The sequence below is a fragment of the Cherax quadricarinatus genome, chromosome 54, assembly GCF_038502225.1.
Source record: "Cherax quadricarinatus isolate ZL_2023a chromosome 54, ASM3850222v1, whole genome shotgun sequence".
Classification (NCBI taxonomy): Eukaryota; Metazoa; Arthropoda; class Malacostraca; order Decapoda; family Parastacidae; genus Cherax; species Cherax quadricarinatus.
Genome location: NC_091345.1, coordinates 13611404 through 13634165, shown reverse-complemented (window position 1 = coordinate 13634165; position 22762 = coordinate 13611404). Strand labels below are relative to the sequence as shown.

Genomic DNA, 22762 nt, shown 5'->3' with positions numbered 1-22762 from the left:
GCTCCCCCCACCTGACTTTCTAATACGGTCACCGTGCCCCACCCTGTTTGTTTACATTCTCCATGAGCTCAGTAAGCACTAAGTCTCTCCATTTTGTCTGGAAACTCCAAAATTTCAAATGTTTTTAAAAGTTATTTCATATTTTATATATACTCTGATAACTATACTTATGTATACCTGTACCTAAATAAACTTACATACTGTGCTGGCATGCAGGTACACATTAAAATTGGTAAGTGTCTTATGTCTCCAGACGTCATATTAGTAATGATAATAATAATCATCGAGTCATTTAAATGTCGTATATTACGTTAATATACACATTTTCATTAATCCATCCATGATATTTTTTTCAAAATTATATAATAAACACGATGCATAACATATAAATAAGATAAATACACCCCACAGTAGAATAAATAAACATAAATGTGAGATGTGGTAGCAGACGACTTGCACAAGTGACGCCATATTAGAAATGATAATAATAACAATACTCACCGAGTCTCATTAAATGTCGTATATTACGGTAATATACACATTTTCATTAATCCATCCATGATATTTTTTTCAAAATTATATAATAAACACGATGCATAACATATAAATAAGATAAATACACCCCACAGTAGAATAAATAAACATAAATGTGAGATGTGGTAGCAGACGACTTGCACAAGTGACGCCATATTAGAAATGATAATAACAATACTCACCGAGTCTCATTAAATGTCGTATATTACGTTAATATACACATTTTCATTAATCCATCCATGATATTTTTTTTTAAATTATATAATAAACACGATACATAACATAAAAAGATGATAAATACACCCCACAATAGAATAAATAAGCATAAATATAAGATGTGGGAGCCACATAACTTGTACAAGTGACGGCAAGAATAACATTTTCTCTAATCTAACATAAGAGAAAATGTGTTACTGGGGGTAACTGTAGAAAATTATTCCTTTCGTATGTATGTAAGTTTATTCAGGTATACACAAATACAGTTACATAGATTATCATACATAACAACATACGTGTAGAGAACCTAGGATAACCCAAAAAAGTCAGTGTGACTTATTTCCATTGCCTTCACTCAGAGCTTCATTTCTTCTCAAAATGATGTTACATGAGAATGGGAGTGTTCTTCTTTATTAATTCTACCGTATCAATGTAGAGACAACCTGTACACAATGTAACTTGTACACAAACCAGATGTGTACACTTCGTTTGTTTACAAAACTTACCTTCGCCTGGTTTGTTTACATAACTCTGCGCCTGCCCCCTCTCATGTACTCATTCTTTCTCTCTCTCATTTATTCGTTTTATCTCATTTACTTACTCCTGAGCCTACATTAAGACTACAAATATTTTAAGGTAAGTAATGAGTGAACTGTATATACATTTTATCGCTCTGGGATGCTTAAATATCATAGAATAGTATGTGTGGGTGGGGTGGCCTGGTAAGGTAGCCTGGCTATTACCATACGTACCACACTTGATTTCTTACAATAAATACTACTTGTCTCACCCTAGATTAAGACTATAAATATTTTAAGGTAAGTAATGAGTGCACTATGTGTGTATTGTACTTTTTTATTGTTTTTTGATGCCTGGTTCTATTGCTAACTTAATATATGTTAGTGTAAACTTGTTATCTAGTGTTTGTATGCATTTATAAGTGGAAAAAAAGGGTGTTCCACTTTACGGCGATTTCCGCTTTACGGCGGTAGCCTGGAACCTAACCTGCCGTATAAGTGGGGCCCTCCTGTATATATATATATATATATATATATATATATATATATATATATATATATATATATATTATATATATATATATATATATATAAATATATATATATATATATATATATATATATATATATATATATATATATATATATATATATTTTTTTTTTTTTTTTTTTTTTTTTTTTTTTTTTTTTTTTCAATAAGTCGGCCGTCTCCCACCGAGGCAGGGTGACCCAAAAAAAAGAAAGAAAATCCCCAAAAAGAAAATACTTTCATCATCATTCAACACTTTCACCACACTCACACATTATCACTGCTTTTGCAGAGGTGCTCAGAATACAACAGCTTAGAAGCATATATGTATAGAGATACACAACATATCCCTCCAAACTGCCAATATCCCAAACCCCTCCTTTAAAGTGCAGGCATTGTACTTCCCATTTCCAGGACTCAAGTCCGACTATATGAAAATAACCGGTTTCCCTGAATCCCTTCACTAAATATTACCCTGCTCACACTCCAACAGATCGTCAGGTCCCAAGTATCATTCGTCTCCATTCACTCCTATCTAACACGCTCACGCACGCTTGCTGGAAGTCCAAGCCCCTCACCCACAAAACCTCCTTTACCCCCTCTTTCCAACCCTTTCGAGGACGACCCCTACCCCTCTTTCCTTCCCCTATAGATTTATATGCTTTCCATGTCATTCTACTTTGATCCATTCTCTCTAAATGACCAAACCACCTCAACAACCCCTCTTCTGCCCTCTGACTAATGCTTTTATTAACTCCACACCTTCTCCTAATTTCCACACTCCGAATTTTCTGCATAATATTTACACCACACATTGCCCTTAGACAGGACATCTCCACTGCCTCCAACCGTCTCCTCGCTGCTGCATTTACCACCCAAGCTTCACATCCATATAAGAGTGTTGGTACTACTATACTTTCATACATTCCCTTCTTTGCCTCCATAGATAACGTTTTTTGACTCCACATATACCTCAACGCACCACTCACCTTTTTTCCCTCATCAATTCTATGATTAACCTCATCCTTCATAAATCCATCCGCCGACACGTCAACTCCCAAGTATCTGAAAACATTCACTTCTTCCATACTCCTCCTCCCCAATTTGATATCCAATTTTTCTTTATCTAAATCATTTGATACCCTCATCACCTTACTCTTTTCTATGTTCACTTTCAACTTTCTACCTTTACACACATTCCCAAACTCATCCACTAACCTTTGTAATTTTTCTTTAGAATCTCCCATAAGCACAGTATCATCAGCAAAAAGTAACTGTGTCAATTCCCATTTTGAATTTGATTCCCCATAATTTAATCCCACCCCTCTCCCGAACACCCTAGCATTTACTTCTTTTACAACCCCATCTATAAATATATTAAACAACCATGGTGACATTACACATCCCTGTCTAAGACCTACTTTTACCGGGAAGTATTCTCCCTCTCTTCTACACACCCTAACCTGAGCCTCACTATCCTCATAAAAGCTCTTTACAGCATTTAGTAACTTACCACCTATTCCATATACTTGCAACATCTGCCACATTGCTCCTCTATCCACTCTATCATATGCCTTTTCTAAATCCATAAATGCAATAAAAACTTCCCTACCTTTATCTAAATACTGTTCACATATATGTTTCAATGTAAACACTTGATCTACACATCCCCTACCCACTCTGAAGCCTCCTTGCTCGTCCGCAATTCTACATTCTGTCTTACCTCTAATTCTTTCAATTATAACCCTACCGTATACTTTTCCTGGTATACTCAGTAAACTTATTCCTCTATAATTTTTACAATCTCTTTTGTCCCCTTTCCCTTTATATAAAGGGACTATACATGCTCTCCGCCAATCCCTAGGTACCTTCCCCTCTTTCATACATTTATTAAACAAAAGTACCAACCACTCCAACACTATATCCCCCCCTGCTTTTAACATTTCTGTCATGATCCCATCAGTTCCAGCTGCTTTACCCCCTTTCATTCTACGTAATGCCTCACGTACCTCCACCACACTTACATTCTGCTCTTCTTCACTCCTAAAAGATGGTATACCTCCCTGGCCAGTGCATGAAATTACCGCCTCCCTTTCTTCCTTAACATTTAAAAGTTCCTCAAAATATTCTCGCCATCTACCTAATACCTCCCTCTCCCCATCTACTAACTCCCCTACTCTGTTTTTAACTGACAAATCCATACTTTCCCTAGGCTTTCTTAACTTGTTTAACTCACTCCAAAATTTTTTCTTATTTTCATAAAAATTTCTTGACAGTGCCTCTCCCACTCTTTCATCTGCTCTCCTTTTGCACTCTCTCACCACTCTCTTCACCTTTCTTTTACTCTCCATATACTCTGCTCTTCTTATAACACTTCTGCTTTGTAAAAACCTCTCGTAAGCTACCTTTTTCTCTTTTATCACACCCTTTACTTCATCATTCCACCAATCACTCCTCTTTCCTCCTGCCCCCACCCTCCTATAACCACAAACTTCTGCCCCACATTCTAATACTGCATTTTTAAAACTATTCCAACCCTCTTCAACCCCCCCACTACTCATCTTTGCACTAGCCCACCTTTCTGCCAATAGTCGCTTATATCTCGCCCGAACTTCCTCCTCCCTTAGTTTATACACTTTCACCTCCCTCTTACTTGTTGTTGCCACCTTCCTCTTTTCCCATCTACCTCTTACTCTAACTGTATGTATGTATGTGTATATATATATATATTTTTTTTTTTTTTCATATATATACACACACACACATATATACATTTTTTTTTTAACACATCAGTCGTTTCCCACCGAGGCAGGGTGACACAAAAAGAGAGAAAAACCCAAAAAGAAAGAAAAATATTTTCATAATCATCAACACTTTCATCATCATTCATACATAATCACTGTCTTTGCAGAGGTGATAAGATACAACAGTTTAGAAGTCCCTCCAAACTGCCAATATCCCAAACCCCTCCTTTAAAGGGCAGGCATTGTACTTCCCATTTCCAGGACTCAAGTCCGGCTAATTGGTTTCCCTGAATCCCTTCACAAAATATTACCCTGCTCCCATGTCACCTGGCAGGAGCCAGGTGACATGATGAGACAGCATAGCAATAGTAAAACTAAAAAAAAAAAAAACATAGCTTGAACAATACACAAATAATCTGTATTTAGGAGAAGAGGGATTACCAAGAGACCCCTGGCTGTTGTCAAGAGGGAGCAGGACTATGCAAATAAAGTCAGTACCTGACCAGCCGGGCTGTGGTTCGTCTGTTGTTTTGAATGCGGCTGGCAGTAACAGCCTGGTTGATCAGGCCCTGATCCATTATGAGGCCTGGTGATGAATCAGGCCACGGGGAAATTGACCACCGGAATACCCTCCAGGTATACTCCAGGAATCGGTCCATCCTAGACCATTGTTAAGTCACAATTGGAGTGACTTGACAATGGTCCAGGACAGACCAAACAGCATGTCAGATCATAAAAACCACTTGCCTCCACTACTATCTAACATGCACACACCCCCATACCAGATGTCTGAGCACTTCACGTACACTCCTTTACCCCTTCCCTCCAACCTTTCCTAGGACAACCCTCCCCCTCCTTCCCTCCACTATAGATTTATACACCCTCATAACCACAAAATAACTCATATCACCACTACTATTTTTATAAATTACATTTTTTGGGGAATTCTGAACAAAAGATATAGAACACAGTAAATATATTTAAAACTCACCCAACATTAAAATTTTTGTCATCACTAGTCCACTTGATGATGACAACTTCATCAGGCTGGCTGGCAGAAACCGGACCACAGGGAATTACAAAGTCCTTCATGTTTTGCAATGCTTCTCTCAATTTAGTCATCATGTCTGATGGGATCTGTTCACATGGAAGAATATAAATATCAGAATATCTACAACTAAATGTGCTGGTGCCATGAGAAAAATAAAGAAAGTAGAATATGTACTACAGGTCCTCCATCACAAATCCGGCATCATTGGGACCTGTAGTGTGCTGGATTACTGAGTTTGCCGAATTACAGAGTGGTTAGGTTAGAATACACTTAACAAAATTAACCAACTTGACTTATACAGTTCACTGAACGTCGGTAAAAATTGAACATTTCCGCTACTTTGAGCTCAATTTCAAGGTACTTTTCGTTATGAAAGCAATCAAAATCATGTCTATTTCTGTAATATATCTTCCATTCTATCAAATGAGTCCAAAAAATGAGAATACAACCATAAAAACCATACGAAGATATACTGCAAAGGGGCGGCTAATGGCTGAGAAGTGAACTCCCTTATTTATCGTCCGTCTTTTTTATTTTTGTTGTACGTTAAGAAGCATCTTTCCATCATACATTGCCCAAGTTTCAATGAGATAGCCCAACAAACAACCAAGAAAAAAAAATACTTACCAAAAATCATATATGGCAAACCCAAGCCAGGTACTGGAAATAAGTCACTTTGTCTGACTTTTCTGGGTTATCCTAGGTTCTCTATACATACACTGCTATGTATGATAATCTATGTAACTGTATTTGTGTATACCTGAATAAACTTATTTACTTCTAGTCTGTCAACTGAGTACAAGAAACTGCCCATTCACTTATTTCAACTACCCAATAAAGTGGTCAGAAATTGGCAATTTGGCCAATTTCACACAAATTTCAACAGATGCCAATTTCAAAATAGGGTCCAGAATAAACAATGCAGACATTCCTGGCACTAAAATAACATTTTCTCTGTTCATTAGTCACGGCTACAGGCCTCTCTTATATTACTCTTGCTTACCATTTGGAATTTTTATTCACAAAAAAAAAAAAAATAGAAGATTTACTGTTATGCAGACTACTGCATTATTGTAATACAGTGGGACCCTCGCCTAACGAACGCATCGCATAATGTTAAATTCGCCTAACGATACATTTTAGCGCTAACATTTTGCCTCGGCTAACGCTAAAAAACTCGCCTAACAACATTCGTTCTCACGTACCAATTAATATCGTTAGGTGAGGGTCCACTGTAATTGTATAAATAATGTCAATCCATTCTTGACTCTGTACTGGAATTTAGACTGGCAGGCGGACAGGTATTGGACGGTGACGTCATTTGTTTACTCTTGAGCTTTGCTAAAGAATAGAACATTTTTGCTACTGTGAGCGCAATTTCAAGGTACTTTTTGTCATGAAAGCAATCAAAATCATATCTATTTCTGTAATATATCTTTCATTCTATCAAATGAGACCGAAAAATGAGAATACTACAGTATAACCATAACAACCATACAAAAATATACCGCTAAGCGGCCACTAACGGCTGAGAAGTGAACTCCGCTATTTAAGAACATAAGAACGAAGGAACACTGCAGCAGGCCTACTGGCCCATGTGAGGCAGGTCCAAGTCTCCTACCAGCTTAAGCCAATGCACCCAACCTAGTCAGGTCAGGTCACATTGACTTAAGGGAGGAACACGGCAACCGACCTGGTAGCACAAGCTATCAGGTCCAACTCACACCCACCCACATCCACTCATGTATTTATCCAACCTATTTTTAAAGCTACATAATGTTCTGGCCTCTATAACTGTACTTGGGAGTTTGTTCCACTCATCCACAACTCTATTACCAACTTAAAACCACTGCTGCGAGTCCTGTCTAGGCTAGATATTTTCAGCACACTATTTACATCCCCTTTACTTATTCCTGTCTCCCATTTATACACCTCAATCATATCCCCCCTAATTCTACATCTTTCTAGAGAGTGCAGATTCAGGGCCCTTAGTCTATCCTCATAGGGAAGGTTTCTGATACATGGGATCAACTTTGTCATCCTCCTTTGTACATTTTCCAGAGCATTTATATCCATTCTGTAATACAGTGACCAAAACTGTGCAGCATAATCTAAATGAGGCCTAACAAGGATGTATAGATTTGAAGAACAACCTGAGGACTCCTATTATTTATGCTTCTTGATATGAAGCCAAGGATTCTATTAGCTTTATTGCGAACACTTATGCACTGTTGTCTTGGTTTCAAATTACTGCTAACCAGAACTCCTAAATCTTTTTCGCAATCTGTAATATTAAGATCTACATTATTTAGTTTATATGTGGCATGGTTATTGTCCTATCCAACATTTAGAACTTTGTATTTGTCTATATTAAACTGCATCTGCCACTTCTCCGACCACTGCATCAGTCTATTCAAATCTTCCTGGAGTGCTCTAATGTCCTCATCAGAATGAATTCGACGGCCTATTTTGGTGTCATCGGCAAACTTGCTGATGTCACTCTTTATGCCCTCATCTATGTAGTTTATGTAGATTGTGAACAGCAGGGGGCCCAACATTGACCCCTGTGGAACTCCGCTCGTGACGCTTCCCCACTCTGATTTCTCCCCATTTATGCAAACTCTCTGCTGCCTATTTGTCAACCATGCCTCTATCCAGGAAAAAATTTCTCCTCCTATTCCATGTGCCTTAATTTTCCTCAATAGTCTCTGATGTAGGACCCTGTCAAAAGCCTTACTGAAGTCCATATACACAATATCATATTCATTACCATGATCTACCTCCTCAAATACCTTAGTGAAAAAAGTTAATAAATTTGTAAGGCAGGAATGCCCCTTTGTAAAACCATGCTGAGATTCGTTGATTAATTTATGCTTTTCAAGGTGGCTACGAACTGCCTCGGCAATTATTGACTCCATAAATTTTCCCACTATGGAGGTTAGGCTTATTGGTCTATAGTTCGAAGCTAAGGACCTGTCACCTGCTTTGAAAATAGGTATCACATTTGCCATTTTCCATTATCTGGCACCATGCCAGTTTGTAGTGATATGTTGAAAAGATTAGCCAAAGGTTTGTTAAGCTCCGCTTTACATTCCTTTAGAACCCTTGCATACAGTTCATCAGGGCCTGGGGATTTGTTAGGTTTTAATTTATCTATTTGTCACTTGTGACCCTAATCGTGCACAGTTTATTATCGTCCTGTTCTACATAATTTATCATTTCTGGAATATCGCTGGTATCCTCCTGTGTAAAAACTGAGAGGAAGTATGTGTTAAAAATTCTACACAATTCCTTATCACTGTCAGTGAGCTGACCCGAGGAACTTTTGAGTGGGCCTATCTTGTCTCTGATCTTACTTCTGTATACCTGAAAGAATCCTTTTGGGTTAGTCTTCGATTCTCTTGCAACTTTAACCTCATAATCTCTTTTTGCTTTTCTAATTCCCTTTTTTATTTCTCTCTTTAACTGAACATATCGATTTCTTAATTGCTCCTCTCCTCTTTTGATTTGCCTATATATGCCTCTCTTTTGACCAATCAGATATTTTAATCTATTGTTCATCCATTTAGGATCATTTTTATTTGATCTGATTTCCCTATTTGGAACATAATTTGACTGAGCAGCTAGAACTATGCCCTGGAAAGCATCATATCAGCAACCATCACCACCTACCTGACCCTTAGTCAGGTCATTCCAGTTCAGCCCACCTAAGTAATTTTTCAGTCCTATGAAATCAGCCAAGCAAAAGTCTGGGACGGAGACTTGATTGCCATTATTAGGGGAATTCCATGATATATTAAAACTGAGTGATTTGTGATCACTTTCCCCAAGCTCATCATTAACCTCAAGATTATTAATTAGTGTTTCCCTACTGGCAAGAACCAAGTCAAGGAGGTTATTTTCCCTAGTTGGCTCTGTCACAAACTGCTTTAAAAAACAATCCTGGATCGTATCAAGAAAGTCACCTGACTCTAAATTTCCTGTCAAACTGCTCCAGTCAATCTGTCTATAGTTGAAATCTCACATTAGCACAACATTTTCGTATGTAGATGCCTTATGAATTTCGTCCCATAGAAGTTTACTGCACTCCCTATCATTTTTGGTGTATGTGAAGAAGTATCTTTCCATCATACATTGCCCAAGTTTGAATAAGATAACCCAACAAACAACTGAGAAAATAATAATAATAATAATAATAATAATAATAATAATAATAATAATAATAATAATAATAATAATAATAATAATAATAATAATAATAATAATAATAATAATAATATTAATAATATCTTTATTTACTACACATACATGTACGAGGTATACAGCTGACATCAGTGACATACTACTGTATAGAAAGGCACTTGTTATGCTGAGTATTTCAAGAAAATTAGGTCAGTGTCCCAGGATAACACCCACACTAGTCGACTAACACCCAGGTACCCATTTACTGATGGGTAAACATAGACAACAGGTGTAAAGAAACACGCCTAATGTTTCTACCCTGGCTGGGAATCGAATATTTACCAAAAATCATATATGGCTAACCCAAGCCGGGTACTAAAAATAAGCCACGTTGACTTTTTTGGGGTTATCCTAGGTTCCCTACACATATGCTGCTATGTGTGATAATCTATAGAGAGAAAATAACTTTTTTGTTTCATGTTTATGGAGGAGTACAAGTGTATATCATAGTTAGCCCTGTGCTACACTCCGTTTTCTCTAATATAAGCCACCAAGACAAGGATAGAAGAATGGTATTTGTTTACCATATCCTCTTCATAACTCTGTCGAACTGCTCGGTGTTATGCCAAATATTATTCATTCTGGAGTATTTAACATGTTTTATGTTATTTATATTGTTTCTTATGTCATATTAGATCAATTGTGATAGGCAAATAAGCTGTAATGTTGATATTTGCGTAATAATAAAGCGTATTCTCCTGCTTCATGAGACTGAGCTCATGGCAACCGACAGTGGCTTCAAAGCCACCTTATCTTTAATGGATAATGTACTGTGTAGGTGCTTTACATAATGAGAAGCATTTCTTTTATTCATTGGAACCATGGCTAGGGCTAAAAGTAAGCAGTTTAAAACAATAAATGGAGAAAAAGAAATTGGAATGACTTATGCAGCAAGCAGCGCCACCAAACAGTACCAGCAGGTTGGTGTGGCGACCCTGGAAATTTGAAATTATGCTAGCCAAAATTAGTGCCGAATAACTGAAGGAACCAAATAACTGATTGCCGGATTCGTGATGGCGGACCTGTACTACAATTAAATAAACTGGCATCAACAGAAGAATAGAAGGAGCAGGACATATTAATTAATAAAACTAATATTTTAGAGGAGACTATATATTCGGAGTTGCTGAGTGTGGGGCAGAGGGGTCTCCAGTAGCAACAGCCTGGATGTCCAGGCAAGCACCAGACGAGCCTGGCCCATGGCCGGGCTCTGTGAGTAATAAGACTCTTGAAGCTTATCAAAGGTATATCAAAGGAGGTGATTGGGGCACATAAAGAGGGTTGAGCAAAACGGGATGACTAAGAGGGTATGTAAATCTGAAGTAGAGAGGAGGAGGAGGTTGGGTAAGGGTTTTGAGACAGGAGTGGAGGCAAGTGGTACTTATGACCTGATGTCTTGTTGCAGTGAGAGCATAGTAACATTTACAGAGATTTGGTAAAACCAGTTAGCTGGTAAAAGTGTTGGTACCACCATACTCTGGTGAAAGCGTTGGTACCACCATATTCTGGTAACAGTGCTGGTATCACCATACTGTGGTAACAGTGCTGGTACCACCATACTCTGGTAATGTTGGTACCACTATACCCTAGTAAGAGTGTTGGTACCACTATACTCTGGTAACAGTGTTGGTACCACTATACTCTGGTAACAGTGTTGGTACCACTATACTCTGGTAACAGTGTTGGTACCACTATACTCTGGCAACAGTGTTGGTACCACTATACTCTGGTAACAGTATTGGTACCACCATATTCTGGTAACAGTATTGGTACCACCATACTCTGGTAACAGTATTGGTACTACCATACTCAGGTAGCAGTGCTGGTACTACCATACTCTGATACATTCTCTTTTTAGCTTCTAGAGATAAGCTTCAAAATACCATCTGCTTTTAACATCCTCCTCTATTCTATGATTCACCTCTTTTTTGACTGACCCTTCTTTTGACATGTCCACCCCCAAATAACTAAATATATCAACTTCCTCCATACTCCCTCCTTCCAATTTGATAATATCTCTATTACTGTTTTAACTTTTTTGTTACCCTCATCCCTTTGCTCTTCTTTGCATTCACTATTAATTTCCTTCACGTGCATACCCTCTCAAATTGCAACTTGTCTTCAGATTCTTCCAAAAGAACTGTGTTATCAGCAAAGAGTAACTGTGGTAACTACTGTTTTGAATCAAATCCAACATCTGTTAATCCAACATCCCTTCCCAACACCTCAGCATTCATTTCTTTCACAAACCCATCTACAAATATGTTAAACCTAAGTAATATCATGCATCCATGTCTTTTTTTTTTTTTAAGCTCACTAGTCCACCTCTTACCAAGGTAGGGTGACCCAAAGAAGACAACACATTCACCATCATTCATTCAACTGTTGTCTTGCCAGAAGTGTGCTGACAACATAACTCAAGATTACCCTCCAACTGCAGCACATTCTTTCAGTTAATTCTCATTAGATCTTATGTATAATAAAAAAGAAACTAAGAGATTTTGATAGAAGAAAAAATAATATGAAATGTAGCAAATATTACAAGATCCAAATTAATCCCAAATACTTCATCAAGTAGACAAAAAATTTTAAGAGCAAAACAGAGAAAAAAAATGGGATAGCTCAAAAGAATGGAAACAGAGAGAGAAAAACTGGAATAGATCAAAGGAATGGAGGACATGTATACGACAGTGCAATCTAAAAATTAAAAGCAAAAGAACACAACAAAATTAATTGCTATTTTAAAGCTGCCTGACAGAGAGTAAAGAGCACCAAGAAAAACTAGGCATTAAAGATTTACAAACACAAAGCAAAAAGATATTATTTAACCCTTTTAGGGTTGGTCCTGTAGTACTATGGCTTTGAAGCCCAGGTTGGTCCAGTAATTCTATGCCGTGAGCTGAGCTTATTCAGTTAAGTTGCATGTAGTAAATTTGGGCCTAGATATGAGAGACTGGGTCTATGCGGTAAGTGTGCACCATATAAAAAAATTCTACAGTAAGCAATGTATAAGGGGAAAAAACTGCGACCATGTTTTGGTTTAAAACAGCGACTCTGTGGTGTATTTTCATACAGTTTTTACTGTTCAGTTCTTGTACTAATGTTGGTAGAATTGCCGACAATATGTTAAGTAAAAGGACACGAGTGCAATGCAACGTTGCCACAATAAAATGTCACATTAGTTGCACTAGTGTCCTTTTACTTAACATATTGTATTCTTGGTTTCTTGGTGTTATATGATAAAATGGAAGATATATTACAGAAATAGAGATGATTTTGATTGGTTTCAGGACTGAAAGTAGCTTGAAATTGAGCTCAAAGTAGCAGAAATGTTTGATTTTTGACAATATTCCAGAGTACATAAATTACATCACTTGTCCAATACGCATCCAACTGGTCAGTCTATTACGTGTCCACAAATGCGCTGACATTAGTTATACAATTTTTAGAATAATGCAGTAGCCTGCTTAACAGTAAATCTTATAATTCTTTGCGTGAACAAGAATTCAAAATGGAAAGCAAGCATAATGCAGGAAAGGCCTGAGAACATGACTAATAAACAGGAAATATTGTTTTAGTACCAGAAATGTCTACACTGTTTATTCTTGACATTATTTTGAAATTGGCAATTTTTGAATTTTGTGTGAAACTGGCCAAATTACTAATTTCTGATCATTTTATTGGGTAGCTGAATTAGGTAAATTAGCAGTTTCTTGTACTCAATCGACAGAATAGAAGGAATACTAGTAAAATAATTGAGTTTGGTCGACTGGAACTGGCTGAAAATAGGGCTCAAAGTGGGCAAAATCACTGATGTGTAAATATCTCTGAGACCACTAACTTCGTGAGAACTTAATTCCATGAAATTTTGTACTTTTGGTTTTATTACCTTCAGCAAAAAGATTCTCTATCAATTCATAAGAAAAAAAAATATATATTTTTTTTTTAAATTCCCCAACGCTGAGACCAAGTTTGAGATCAGGGGTACTGACCCTCAGAGGGTTATCCAAGGCCCAAAATCTCAAAATACACACAACAGGTATATTTAACTACATCACAGGTCAAGGAAATAGCAAATACAGAGCATTTACAGAAATAAAGAATTTTGCTTCATCAAATATTTAACAGGAATATAAAAACAATACCTGAACCATAAGACCATCTTCTACAATGGAGGACTTTGCAGATAGACCAGAAGTTGTCTTCAGGGCACCATTAAAGACAATAAAACTTGCTCCCGTCACTGCAAATATAAATAAATAAATAAATAATCTTTCTACAAGTACATGATACAACTTATATAGACCATAGCTGACATCAATAGCATACTATATAGAAAGCCCCTGGTTATGCAGAGCATTCTGGGCAACTTAGGTTACTTCTGTCCCAGGCTGCAACCCACACCAATCTGCTAACACCTATGTACCTACTAACTACTAGGTGAACAGGGGGAGCAGGTGTCTTAACCCTTTCAGGGTCCGTCCTGTAGATCTACGGCTTTATGTTCAGGGTCCAAACCGTAGATCTACGCCATGAGCTCAGCTCACTCTGATAAACTGTAAGTGGTACATTTGAGCCTAGATATGAGAGAATACATCTATGTGGTATGTGTGCACCACATAAAACAAATCCTGCAGCACACTGTGTAAAATGAGAGAAAAAACTGAGACCATGATTTTCGATTAAAACAGCGGCTTTGCAGTGTTTTTTCGTATGTTTTTTATAGTTGTACTTGCGATTTCTTGGTCTCATTTGATAGAAATAGAGATGACTTTGATTGGTTTTAGCACTGGAAATGGCTTGAAATTGAGCTCAAAGTAGCAGAAATGTTAAATTTTTGCCGATGTTCAAGAGTAAACAAACGACCTCACACATCTAATACACGCCAGCTGGTGGGTCTAATATACATTCACAAATATGGTGATGATATTTATACAATTATTACAATATTGCATAACAGTAAATCTTCTATTTTTTGGTGTGAATAAAAATTCATTATGTGAATAAAAAATCAAAATGGAATTTATTTGTAAAGCCTAAAAATGTAACTAATGAACAGAGGAAATGTTAGTTTAGTGCCAGGAATACCTACATTGTTTATTCTGGACCTTATTTTGAAATTGGAATATTTTGAACTTTGTGTTAAATTGGCCAAATTACCAATTTCCGATCACTTTTTTTTGTAGTTGAAGCAGTTGACTTGGCGATTTCTTGTGCTCAATCGATAGAATAGAAGTAATACTAGTGAAATAGCTAAGAATTTGGTCGACTGGAATAAAGTAATTGGCCTAAAATGGGAGTCAAAGTCGGCAAAATCGCCGATTCGTAAATATCGCTGACACATCAAAATTCGCGAGAGCATAATTTCGTCAATTTTCCATCAAATTTCGTACTTTTTGTTTAATTACCTTCACAAAAAGATTCTCTACCATTTCATAAGAAAAAATAATTTTTTTTTTTTTTGAGAATTCTTGAACACTGGGGCACCACTTCAGATTTTGGCCTTGGACCCTGAAGGGGTTAAAGAACCACACCAACATTTTCACCCTTACCAGGGATTAAACCACCAACACTCAATATGTAAGCTGAGTGCACTACCAACTGAGCTACAAGACTCCCCAGAGGAATAGTAGAATCCCATGATGATGGAAAAAAAAAAAAAAAAAAAGGGAAGGGGGGGGGGGGGTAATTCACATAATATCAGAAAATATTTGTTTATTTTTAAGGGGAACAATATTCATGTTCAAACTCCTGGAGAAATATCAATCCAATACCACTCCAACAAAATTATCATAACAGTGTCCATTTCTTACTCCTTACCTTTTTCACTCAGATAATCATCAATAAACAATACAAGAAACTAAAATATGATTCCAAGATTATATTATAACTACTGTTAAAGTATGGTTAAATAAGTTAATAACAAAGAGGGTATGGGAATAGTGCAAGATATGGAAAGAAATAAGGGGTTGGGGGGGGAAGGGTTATGAGAAAAACCAGGAGGAGGAGGAGGGAGGAGGGGGAGGAGGGGGAGGAGGAGGAGGGAGGAGGAGGAGGGAGGAGGAGGAGGGAGGAGGAGGAGGGAGGAGGAGGAGGGAGGAGGAGGAGGGAGGAGGAGGAGGGAGGAGGAGGGAGGAGGAGGGAGGAGGAGGAGGGAGGAGGAGGGAGGAGGAGGAGGAGGAGGGAGGAGGAGGAGGAGGAGGAGGGAGGAGGAGGAGGAGGAGGAGGGAGGAGGAGGAGGAGGAGGAGGAGGGAGGAGGAGGAGGAGGAGGAGGGAGGAGGAGGAGGAGGAGGAGGAGGAGGAGGAGGAGGAGGAGGAGGAGGAGGAGGAGGAGGAGGAGGAGGGAGGAGGAGGAGGAGGAGGAGGAGGAGGGAGGAGGAGGAGGGGGAGGAGGAGGAGGAGGAGGAGGAGGAGGAGGGAGGAGGAGGGAGGAGGAGGAGGGAGGAGGAGGGAGGAGGGAGGAGGAGGGAGGAGGGAGGAGGAGGGAGGAGGGAGGAGGAGGGAGGAGGGAGGAGGAGGGAGGAGGAGGAGGGAGGGAGGAGGAGGGAGGAGGGAGGAGGAGGGAGGAGGAGGAGGGAGGAGGAGGAGGGAGGAGGAGGAGGGAGGAGGAGGGAGGAGGAGGAGGGAGGAGGAGGAGGGAGGAGGAGGAGGAGGGAGGAGGAGGAGGAGGGAGAGGGAGGAGGAGGGAGAGAGGAGGAGGGAGGAGCAGGAGAGAGGAGGAGGGAGGAGCAGGAGAGAGGACGAGGGAGGAGGAGGAGGAGGAGGAAGAGGAGGAGGAGGAGGAGGAAGAGGAGGAGGAGGAGGAAGAGGAGGAGGAGGAGGAAGAGGAGGAGGAGGAGGAAGAGGAGGAGGAAGAGGAGGAGGAGGAAGAGGAGGAGGAGGAGGAGGAGGAGGAAGAGGAGGAGGAGGAAGAGGAGGAGGAGGAGGAAGAGGAGGAGGAGGAGGAGGAGGAGGAGGAGGAGGAGGAGGAGGAGGAGGAGGAAGAGGAGGAGGAGGAGGAGGAGGAGGAGCTGCATTTGTTTTGCCAAGTAAAACTGGAGGATCATACATTTATTAACACTATAATAAAAGCAAAAAAACTGCTCACCTCTACGTGGCCGATTATGAATATTTATGGCCTGGGTGGAGTAGTGGCCATCATCATTCTCAATGGTAACCAAGTGGGAGTCAGCTTGGGGACTAAAGTTGGCCCCAAGGGCCAGAACGTGGTCATTACTATTGCTCAGGGCCTTCGTTACCTGATATACAATACACAAGAAGATAAGGAGGATGAAAACCAGTGGTAGTAAAAGTGATACACTCATTAAAAAATGTATATAGTAACTTTTGTAATTAAAGAATATAAAATAAATCAATAAATAAATACTATTGTGCATCGAATATGCTATTTTGAGCATTAGCCCGGTACTTTAAAGGCAATGATGAAATGTTGTATTGAGAAAAATAGTGAGTGTACCTTACAGTATTTTGCCATCCTTGTGTCAAAAAATCCAACCACAATAATATAAAAAAGTATAACCAATTAGCTGACTTTCAGTGTTGTGGAATGTAGCTCATCAAACACTATTACACATTCAACATTAACCAAAAATTTGGCAAAGAACATTAAATGAAGCTCTAGTCAATCCTGGACATTTACATATACAAAATACACATCCAAATCTAACAAAATAATTACCTGGAGATGAATTTTGAAACTTTTCCCCCTGTCCTGGTAGAAAAACTAAAAGCAAGGGGCTTGGACATCTAACAGGCATGTGTGAGTATGTTGCATAGGAGTGGAGGCAAATGGGTTATTTAGGACTTGATCAGCTGTTGGAGTGTAAGCAAGGTAACATTTATGAAGGGATTCAGGGAAACCAGTTAGCCAGCCATAAGTCCTAGAGGTGGAAAGTACAGTGGCTGAACACAAGAGGAAGAGTGATGATATCTGCAGACTGGAGGGGCATCTGAACTGTAGCATCAATGTACCTTTGGTAAGACAGTAATAGAGCAAATGATGGTGAATCAAGTCATTTGGTCACAAGAGATGGGACCAAGAGCCGGACTGGTGCTCATTTCCAATAACTCCAAGAGGTGGTTACAAGTAAGTACAGTAGAACCCCCGTATCCACAGATTCCGTTTCCATGGTTTCAGTTATTCATGGTTTACTGTAGCCCTCAAATAACCCCTAATTTTACTTAATAATGACACCAAAGTGCAAATGTAATGATACTCGCAGTTCTTCAAAGCCTAAGAGAAGCCGTGACATGCTTCCCATCAGTGTGCATATTGTGAATAATTTATCAATTAAAGTTTATCATAGGTATACTACAAGTAAACAAAACACAACTTAAAATAGGGTTCGCTACTATCAATGGTTTCAAGTATCCACGAAAGAACTTGGACAGTATCATCCGTGGATGCAGGGGGACTACTGTAATTACTGCAGACAAAAGAGCTGAAATAATAAATTTAATGACTTACCTGAAAAACATTCAGAGTATATTTATTTACCATTTTTTTTTCAACAAGTCAGCCGTCTCCCACTGAGGCAGGGTAACCCAAAAAGAAAGAAAATCCTCAAAAAGAAAATACTTTCATCATCATTCAACACTTTCACCTCACTCACACATAATCACTGTTTTTGCAGAGGTGCTCAGAACACAACAGTTTAGAAGCATATACGTATAAAGATACACAACATATCCCTCCAAACTGCAAATATCCAAAACCCCTCCTTTAGAGTGCAGGCATTGTACTTCCCATTTCCAGGACTCAAGTCCGGCTATATAAAAATAACCGGTTTCCCTGAATTTTTTTTTTTTTTTTTTCAACAAGTCGGCCGTCTCCCACCGAGGCAGGGTGACCCAAAAAAGAAAGAAAATCCCCAAAAAGAAAATACTTTCATCATCATTCAACACTTTCACCACACTCGCACATTATCACTGTTTTTGCAGGGGTGCTCAGAATACAACAGTCTAGAAGCATACACATATAAAGATACACAACATATCCCTCCAAACTGCCAATATCCCAAACCCCTCCTTTAAAGTGCAGGCATTGTACTTCCCATTTCCAGGACTCAAGTCCGACTATATGAAAATAACCGGATTCCCTGAATCCCTTCACTAAATATTACCCTGCTCACACTCCAACAGATCGTCAGGTCCCAAGTACCATTCGTCTCCATTCACTCCTATCTAACACGCTCACGCACGCTTGCTGGAAGTCCAAGCCCCTTGCCCACAAAACCTCCTTTACCCCCTCTCTCCAACCCTTTCGAGGACGACCCCTACCCCGCCTTCCTTCCCCTATAGATTTATATGCTTTCCATGTCATTCTACTTTGATCCATTCTCTCTAAATGACCAAACCACCTCAACAACCCCTCTTCTGCCCTCTGACTAATACTTTTATTAACTCCACACCTTCTCCTAATTTCCACACTCCGAATTTTCTGCATAATATTTACACCACACATTGCCCTTAAACAGGACATCTCCACTGCCTCCAACCGTCTCCTCGCTGCTGCATTTACCACCCAAGCTTCACACCCATATAAGAGTGTTGGTACTACTATACTTTCATACATTCCCTTCTTTGCCTCCATAGATAACGTTTTTTGACTCCACATATACCTCAACGCACCACTCACCTTTTTTCCCTCATCAATTCTATGATTAACCTCATCCTTCATAAATCCATCCGCCGACATGTCAACTCCCAAGTATCTGAAAACATTCACTTCTTCCATACTCCTCCTCCCCAATTTGATATCCAATTTTTCTTTATCTAAATCATTTGACACCCTCATCACCTTACTCTTTTCTATGTTCACTTTCAACTTTCTACCTTTACACACATTCCCAAACTCATCCACTAACCTTTGCAATTTTTCTTTAGAATCTCCCATAAGCACAGTATCATCAGCAAAAAGTAACTGTGTCAATTCCCATTTTGAATTTGATTCCCCAAAATTTAATCCCACCCCTCTCCCGAACACCCTAGCATTTACTTCTTTTACAACCCCATCTATAAATATATTAAACAACCATGGTGACATTACACATCCCTGTCTAAGACCTACTTTTACCGGGAAGTAGTCTCCCTCTCTTCTACACACCCTAACCTGAGCCTCACTATCCTCATAAAAACTCTTTACAGCATTTAATAACTTACCACCTATTCCATATACTTGCAACATCTGCCACATTGCTCCTCTATCCACTCTATCATATGCCTTTTCTAAATCCATAAATGCAATAAAAACTTCCCTACCTTTATCTAAATACTGTTCACATATATGCTTCAATGTAAACACTTGATCTACACATCCCCTACCCACTCTGAAACCTCCTTGCTCATCTGCAATCCGACATTCTGTCTTACCTCTAATTCTTTCAATAACCCTACCGTGCACTTTTCCTGGTATACTCAGTAAGCTTATTCCTCTATAATTTTTACAGTCTCTTTTGTCCCCTTTCCCTTTATATAAAGGGACTATACATGCTCTCTGCCAATCCCTAGGTACCTTCCCCTCTTTCATACATTTATTAAACAAAAGTACCAACCACTCCAACACTATATCCCCCCCTGCTTTTAACATTTCTGTCATGATCCCATCAGTTCCAGCTGCTTTACCCCCTTTCATTTTACGTAATGCCTCACGTACCCCCCCCACACTTACATTCTGCTCTTCTTCACTCCTAAAAGATGGTATACCTCCCTGACCAGTGCATGAAATTACTGCCTCTGTTTCTTCCTTAACATTTAAAAGTTCCTCAAAATATTCTCGCCATCTACCCTATACCTCCATCTCCCCATCTACTAACTCCCCTACTCTGTTTTTAACTGACAAATCCATATTTTCCCTAGGCTTTCTTAACTTGTTTAACTCACTCCAAAATTTTTTCTTATTTTCATTAAAATTTCTTGACAGTGCCTCTCCCACTCTATCATCTGCTCTCCTTTTGCACTCTCTCACCACTCTCTTTACCTTTCTTTTACTCTCCATATACTCTGCTCTTCTTATAACACTTCTGCTTTGTAAAAACCTCTCATAAGCTACCTTTTTCTCTTTTATCATGCCCTTTACTTCATCATTCCACCAATCACTCCTCTTTCCTCCTGCCCCCACCCTCCTATAACCACAAACTTCTGCCCCACATTCTAATACTGCATTTTTAAAACTATTCCAACCCTCTTTAACCCCCCCCCCCACTACTCATCTTCGCACTAGCCCACCTTTCTGCCAATAGTCGCTTATATCTCACCCGAATTTCCTCCTCCCTTAGTTTATACACTTTCACTTCCCTCCTGCTTGTTGTTGCCACCTTCCTCTTGTCCCATCTACCTCTTACTCTAACTGTAGCTACAACTAAATAATGATCCGATATATCAGTTGCCCCTCTATAAACATGTACATCCTGGAGTCTACCCATTAACCTTTTATCCACCAATACATAATCTAACAAACTACTTTCATTACGTGCTACATCATACCTTGTATATTTATTTATCCTCTTTTTCATAAAATATGTATTACTTATTACTAAATCTCTTTCTACACATAGCTCAATTAAAGGCTCCCCATTTACATTTACCCCTGGCACCTACTACTCCCTCCACAACATTTTTACCCACTTTAGCATTGAAATCCCCAACCACAAGTACTCTCACACTTGGTTCAAAACTCCCCATGCATTCACTCATTTCCCAAAATCTCTCTCTCTCCTCTACACCTCTCTCTTCTCCAGGTGCACATACACTTACTATAACCCACTTTTCACATCCAACCTTTATTTTACTCCACTTAATCCTTGAATTAATATATTTATAGTCCCTCTTTTCCTGCCATATCTTATCCTTCAACATTATTGCTACTCCTTCTTTAGCTCTAACTCTATTTGAAACCCCTGACCTAATCCCATTTATTCCTCTCCACTGAAACTCTCCTACCCTCTTCAGCTTTGTTTCACTTAAAGCCAGGACATCCAGCTTCTTCTCATTCATAACATCCACAATCATCTCTTTCTTATCATTTGCACAACATTCACACACATTCAGACTTCCCACTTTGACAATTTTCTTCTTATTCTTATTAGTAATCTTTACAAGAAAAGGGGTTACTAGCCCATTGTTCCTGGCATTTTAGTTGACTTTTACAACATGCATGGCTTACGGAGGAAAGATTCTTATTCCACTTCCACATGGATATAAAAGGAAAAGTAATAAGACCAAGAACTATTAAGATAAAATCAAAGAAAACTCAGATGAGTGTGTATAAATAAACTTGTACATGTATGTGTAGTGTGACCTAAGTGTAAGTAGAAGTAGCAAGACATACCTGTAATCTTGCATATTTTTGAGACAGACAAAAAACACCAGCAATCCTACCATCATGTAAAACAATTACAGGCTTTTGTTTTACATTCACTTGGCAGGACGGTAGTACCTCCCTAGGTGGTTGCTGTCTACCAACTTACTAATTAATATTAGACTGAAGTTTTAAATTTTATAGAAGAAATTTATTTCTCTTAAATGCAAGGTAATATTTTTATGAAGGGATTTAAGGAAACTGGTTAGCCAGACTTAAGTCCTGGAGGTGGGAAGGACAATGCCTGCACTACAAAAAAAGGGTTTGGGATATCTGCTGTTTGGAGGGACATTTAAACTGTCATATCTGCCAGCCTCTGGCAAGACAGTGATGGTGTGAATGATGGTAAAAGTGTTTCTTTTTCAGGTCACCCTGCCTCAACGGGACACGGCCAGTGTGTTAAATAACAAAAATCAATCATATAAGAAAACTCAACACTCAAACAATTCATGCTATGTCAGAAAGTGTAAGCATTAAATAAAGCATTACCTGCTATAACAATTACTAACACCGATTGAATACCTGGTCTGAGACCAGACAATTTTGTAACAGTTAATACAAAAAGTTAG

At 38.8% G+C, this 22762-nt stretch overlaps 1 protein-coding gene across 9 annotated transcripts in view; it reads right to left on the bottom strand.

Annotated features, from left to right (window-relative positions):
• Window positions 1-22762, bottom strand: part of Sara (Smad anchor for receptor activation) — a 129519-nt gene that overhangs the window by 21052 nt on the left and 85705 nt on the right. For all 9 annotated transcript variants that reach the window (XM_070096645.1, XM_070096644.1, XM_070096643.1 and 6 more), the window contains 3 exons: window positions 16923-17073; window positions 13980-14077; window positions 5533-5678 (listed from right to left, as the gene is read on the bottom strand). In XM_070096645.1, coding sequence (XP_069952746.1) covers window positions 5533-5678; window positions 13980-14077; window positions 16923-17073 — 395 coding nt within the window. The remainder of the gene's footprint in view (window positions 1-5532; window positions 5679-13979; window positions 14078-16922; window positions 17074-22762) is intronic.